Below are 6,000 nucleotides of genomic sequence, written 5' to 3'. Positions count from 1 at the left end.
AATGGAGCTGGAGCTGCATGTAAACCTGATACAAAGCTTCAATAATTGCACCAGGTTTTGATTTCAGTTTGATTAGAAATTAAATGTTTGCCCTAGTTTCACAGTTGGAAATGTTTGAGGGTTAGAACTGAAACAGATCCAAAGTAATGTAACATAGCTAGTAACTTCTCTACTTTTTAGGATTAAAAACGTGGACATTTTGCCATTTTTAAAGTAATAATAATATAAATTCCCCTTACATGGAGAGAATTAAGCTCAAGTTAGTCGTAAGCTATTAGGATTCTCCAGTCCAGTGTGAATGTATACGGAATAAATCCTGACCAGAGACATTCTTTAACAACCAGACACACACTCATTCAAAATGTCCCCTCCATACACTCCCAGACAACAACAACAACATATGGCTCATACCAAGCACATGTCTGGTGGCAGTGAGAACTGGGAGTTGGTGTTGATTTAGAACACAATGTTGATGTCTAACAATGTGTTTCCTCAGACTTCAGTAAACCCTGTGTATTTAAGTGGGTGAAAATATACATACACACACTTACATAAAGCTCTTCCACTACAGTAGCACGTCTTGATGCTTAGAATCAGGAGGAAGCAGACTGTATTATTTCTCACCAGATGCCTGCTTCCTCTTTTTCCCCATGTCTGACTATGTCCTAATAACGTCTCGTCCACCCCCAGCCTTCATCTCAGGTTTAACTGTTGACCAAACTCTGGTTTCCTGTTGTTTTTCTATGATTTACACACAGTGTTTTACATTACAAACATGGGACACATTCCACATACATCAGGGAGGGGTCTTTTCACCTCTGGCGTAGCTTGTGAGACACAAATCATTAGGATCATGTGAGAAATTTACTCTGTCATTGTGTAGCCCAACCTTTGTGTGAAGCGCAGCATGAGACAATGGCTGAGACCTTTACTGGTCACAAGTTGTAGCTGGGCTTAGCCTGTTTAGACAGTAATGGAGTGTGACAACCTGGCATGACCACAAACATCCACTGTTAATCTAGGTAATGAGTGGGTTAGTAGTTGTGTTTGAAAACCTAATTGAGCAGTAGACCAGGCTCTGAATCTGGTTTGGACCTTTTCTGCTGACATAACCAGACATTTATCAAAAGGCAGCAGCAAAGACGGTTAAAGAAACCAGGCAATAACTGGATCTGTTGAATTACTTATCTCTGTTTCTCACACATTTGCAGTGGCCTCACCCAACAAGGAAGTTCCTCTTCCATTTAGGAAAGTGCCTGTAATGCACCTTATTACGCTCACTGTCCCATATGTCAGACCAGTCATGCATGCCTTTTTTCCAGTACCTAAATAATGTAAACTGTGAGATGTTGCCGACGCAGACATGCCATCAAAGCTCTTCATCATGGATGGGGCCGCTTTTGCGATGACATTGACCAGATGTGGGCGATGTGAAAAGTGAGGGATGATCATCTTGTTAGATCCCTCAGCACCCGCTCCTCCAATGGGATGACAACTGTAAACAGACGATCCACCCATGGCCCAGTTTGATGAAAGGGTCTCCCTCAGAGGGATTACTCACCCCCTCCACCACAGCATTTGCAATCACCCAGTTCCTCCAACCCCTCAATGTGTACATGTAGGACCACAGCAAAGCGTTAGCAGCCCCCTGCCCAACCATAGCATCCCAGATAATCGCCTTTGGAGGTGGAGGACAGTGTTATCATTAGGGTCATGCTTGAAATGCTTTAGCTGTTTAGCCCTCACTATGCTGCTAAAAAAAGCTTCCCAAAACGTACACCCCCCGATTAATGTTGCATGAAATAGCATCACATACTCTGTCCATCCCTGTGTACTTCCAGGGCTGTTAGCTGTAATAGGATGGATATGGACAGATAAAAAAACCCTCTTCTGACGTCTGTAGATATCTGTTATAATGGAAGGTCATTCAATGGTTGGTCTTGTCCATTGTGAATGACATGTAGATGATGTTTGTAATGTCTCCCAGTAAATGTGTGGTTCTTCTAGTAAAGTATACACACAAAAAATCTGAAATCTGTTTTGGTCTCTCCATGTCAATAGAATGGCCTATGGAATTTCAAATATATGGGTTGGTTATTTTTGTTTGTTTGTACGGCATAACAGACAAACAGAGATACATTTTTAAAATGTATTGTGAGTTTAATAGCCTGAAACCATCACAACAATTGCCAAAATGGAACGTTAAAAACAAAATTATTTTACATTACATGCAATCATTGTTAATGTGGATGAATGTGATGATTACATCTATTTGCAATGAGCCGCTAGAGTTCTTTTATTTTTGAGTCATTACATTAATGATGATTGTAATTGTATGTCTCGTTATTGAAGGGTTTCAGTGATGGTTTATCAGCTGATATTCTGGTATTTTATTAGATACATATTTACAAAGACACACAAAAAATGATCTATTTAGAATAAATAAAAGTAATAATTGCTAGATTATTAGATTTAGAATAAATAAAAGTAATAATTGCCGAAAGGGCAAAATTAACTTATTATTAAAGTCTAGTAGCAGACCAATGAGTGGAGTTTGTTATCAACAAGACGCCCTGGGGCCAGGGGTTTGAGGCCTCTTACTTGGAGATTTTCTTTCTGCTAAAATGTGAATTGACCTTAGAGAAAACTGGATGATTTTGTCAATCTGATTTAAATCATGCTCACTGAACACAATTGGCAGGTCCTGCTTGTGCTGTTGTTACCCTATTGTCTCCTTTTGGTTTCTGATGCGAAGAAGCCTGGCTCCAACTGGAGCTAATCTCTATAGTTACAGAGAAGCTCAACCTTCAGGGAGACCTTCTTTTTGGCTTCTGTTTATAGATGATCCATGTAAAGTAACATTATAAAAGTCTGGACTCGTGGTTTGTCTGCTTTATTACAGCGTAACCCCAATGCTGAATTTTAACCATTTCTTTTCCCCCTCCTTCTTCCTCAGGGGATGCTCCGAGCTGTACCGCATACCTATGGTAGAGTACAAGGTCGACAGTGAAGGAACACCCTGTGAGTACAAGACGCCCTTCAGAAGGAACACCACGTGGCATCGGATGCCCACAAGTTCTGGTCCACCTTTATCCAGAAATTCACCGACACAGGCACCAGATCGCCTGCAGTGCCAGCAGATCCTCCAACAGCACCAGGCGGTGATTCCTCGAAGCACCTCCTTTGACAGGAAGCTTCCGGATGGGTCCAGGTGAGACGTTTTTTTTCCTGCTACACAGCTGCTAATTTGTATGTTTGAATACAGACGATATATTTTTATTTTGTTACAGTGACAATCATCAAATCCAACAAAATAAATCTAACAATAATGCATTAGAGATGTAAATAATTTTATGATGCTGTGTTCAGTGAACAGCAACAAGAGACATTTAGAACATAAATGTATAAATAAGACATTTTTAACGTTAGCACACAGTCAATTAGATATATAATGTTAACACCTGAGATTGTGATTGTAAGATCTTTGGAAGTCACAATAACGCCCCAGGTATTTTGTTTGATTAGACTTTTAGACTACATATATCTCTAATACAAAAGTAGAGCCCAGTTTAATAAATAAATAATTATGATCCAGATGCACCTGACATGTGAATGTGTTCTTGCAGGGTTTTAAGTTTAAACCTTATTTTCTTCTTTAAATGTGTGGATGGCATGCCCATCTGTGCGTTTAAATCAGACCTTTCTGACCTTGGATTTAGCAATAACCAGCTTTATATTTAATTATTTCTCTGTCCTCCATGGCCAGTCCTCAGGCAGGGTTTAAATTAAACAGGGTCCTGCTCCCCATTGTAACATGACAAATGAATATTTCTCTCTCTGATTGATGGCACCTCTTTGTTGAAGCATTCTGAGGGGCTGTGATTTTATCCACACTGTGTTGCATGCAAATGTTTTGGACTAGACTGGCTGTGCTTTTATCTACTTTACGAAGATAGCACGCAATCAGAATTTGTTCTGTCCTCTGATTTTTGGGACATCTCCATTGAGCCATGTAAAGCAGTGATTTGTTCCTTGTACTAAAACCCCCACAGCCATAATAACCTTTCCAGTGTGACAATCCACNNGTACTGGGATAATGGCTGCCTTCTCTGCCTAATCAGAGTTCCTGGCAGTAGGAGCACTCCATTCTCCTTCCCTATTTTTTAGTCCCTCTCTCTGTCCATATTCCTCCTACTGCACACTCCCTCCCTCTTCCTACGCCCCGCTGAGTTGGAGGTGATGGGGACACTGACACGACTCAGCTCATCTCATCCAATTACTGCAGAAACAAAGAGAGTGCTTTCCCTGGACCACGATATGTAGCACCCCAGAGGGAGTGGGAGTGGAGGAGCTGGAGGAGTCATTGACTGAAGAGACCAGGAAGGAGAAGAGTGTTATTTTACAGTCATGGACTTTAAAAGAACAAATTATTACTGTAAAGCTTAATGTATAATAAAATATGGCCAATAGTTTACAGATGTATCAGTTGATTGTTTTTTCAACTTGTGCGCATAACTAGTAGGAAAAGTAATTGATACTATAGTGAATTCCAAACAGTACATATTTCTTCTTGAGTTATTTCATAAGAACGTAGAGCAGTTTGGCTAATATAAAGTTACAACTCGTTTCAAGAATCCATTAGTTGAGTTATGTCAAGGCTTAACAGGCAGAGACATCACAGAATGTGTATAAGGGTCACAGTACAACTAGGAGTAAATGAATCATATGGTGTTGTTGCCTGGACTAGCCACATAGCTAACAACTAGCAAGTCATCCTCAAACTGGGGATGGGGGTCGGGGAGCGTCGGGGGGTTCACGTAAGACAGAAGGATGTACATCTGTGAGTTAAAAAATGCATCAACAATGCAGTAAATTTAGATGTACTCACTGTTGGAAATTGTGGGAAAAGAAAATGTAGACTCATGGAATGTTAATGCTCAGTTCCCCTGACAGGACTGTTGTGTAGGTCCGACCAAAATGTTTGGCACTCAGAGTCGAAAATCACTTTTCTGCTTACTTCTGGCCAAATGCAGTTATTGTTTAGTAAAATATAACCTTGACTCTGAAGACTGTGTAGATCATACGTTCATCCCTTTAGCCTTCAGTGTAATTGCAATATAAAGAGAATTATGTCTTAAGTAGGCGAGAGAGAAGGAGAGTAAAAAGCAGCAGCTGCTGTTTTACATTACACTGCTTGGACCAGATTGAGAAGACCATCATTTTAGCCAAAGAGGAAATGTAGGTTCCTGGCCAAAGTATTGGATCTGAGTGTTTGTCTGGTGAGTTTCAATTACTGACAGATTCTCAGGGAGGTCTCAACAAAGAAAAGTTGATGACAAAGCAGAAAATGACTAACACAAAGCATTTGTCAGTTCCTTTTTCAAACTTTACGATAGCAAAATAGCAAGTTGGGAAAAGACCGCTGTGGATGATTTGTAACAGAGAGCCTGGATCATATTTAAATCAAAGTCTTTTTCCTTGATAAAATTAGTGTGCGTGACAAACCAAGAAAGTCAAATTTCACCCAGTTTTGTCCATGCCTAGGGAAAAACCTGGACGCAGCAGAAAGTAGAAACCCTATTTTCAATTCCCTAATGTATACCACCAGCAGCCACAACGGCAAGGGTTAAAGCATTTATTGTATTGTATGTTGGTTGAGGTTTATCAGATGGTGCTTTAAGAGAGTCTGATAAACAATAGCCTGAAGGTTATGCCTATTCTGAGACCCTTCATGCAGGAAGGATAAGCCCCAAAGATCCTAAAGCGACCAAGTCCAATGTCTAGCCTGAGGACTGAATGTGGCCCTTAAACAGGTTTAGTGTTGCCCCGTGACCTAAATGTGTATTATTTATAACTTTCCAAAAGGATCAAACTGAAGTCTAAAATTATCCAAGCCTAGAGTTTAATCCCTTGAGGAATGAAGCACTGCTTGGTGCATTTTCACGTTATCTGGATTCATATCCACAAAATGATTAGAACTGTATGCAAAACTGTTGCATA

The 6,000-nt window shown here is 40.2% G+C and overlaps 1 protein-coding gene across 3 annotated transcripts in view; it reads left to right on the top strand.

The window, feature by feature from the left end:
- LOC103387633 (signal-induced proliferation-associated 1-like protein 2) overlaps window positions 1-6,000 on the top strand; it is a 49,739-nt gene that overhangs the window by 21,707 nt on the left and 22,032 nt on the right. For all 3 annotated transcript variants that reach the window (XM_025061054.1, XM_017037087.2, XM_017037086.2), the window contains exon 9: window positions 2,957-3,211. In XM_025061054.1, the coding sequence (XP_024916822.1) occupies window positions 2,957-3,211 (255 nt within the window). The remainder of the gene's footprint in view (window positions 1-2,956; window positions 3,212-6,000) is intronic.

The sequence above is a fragment of the Cynoglossus semilaevis genome, chromosome 12 (genome assembly GCF_000523025.1).
Source record: "Cynoglossus semilaevis isolate Cse_v1.0 chromosome 12, Cse_v1.0, whole genome shotgun sequence".
Taxonomy (NCBI): domain Eukaryota; kingdom Metazoa; phylum Chordata; class Actinopteri; order Pleuronectiformes; family Cynoglossidae; genus Cynoglossus; species Cynoglossus semilaevis.
Note: the sequence above shows the minus strand (reverse complement) of the source record. Positions and strands in the feature narration are given on the sequence as shown.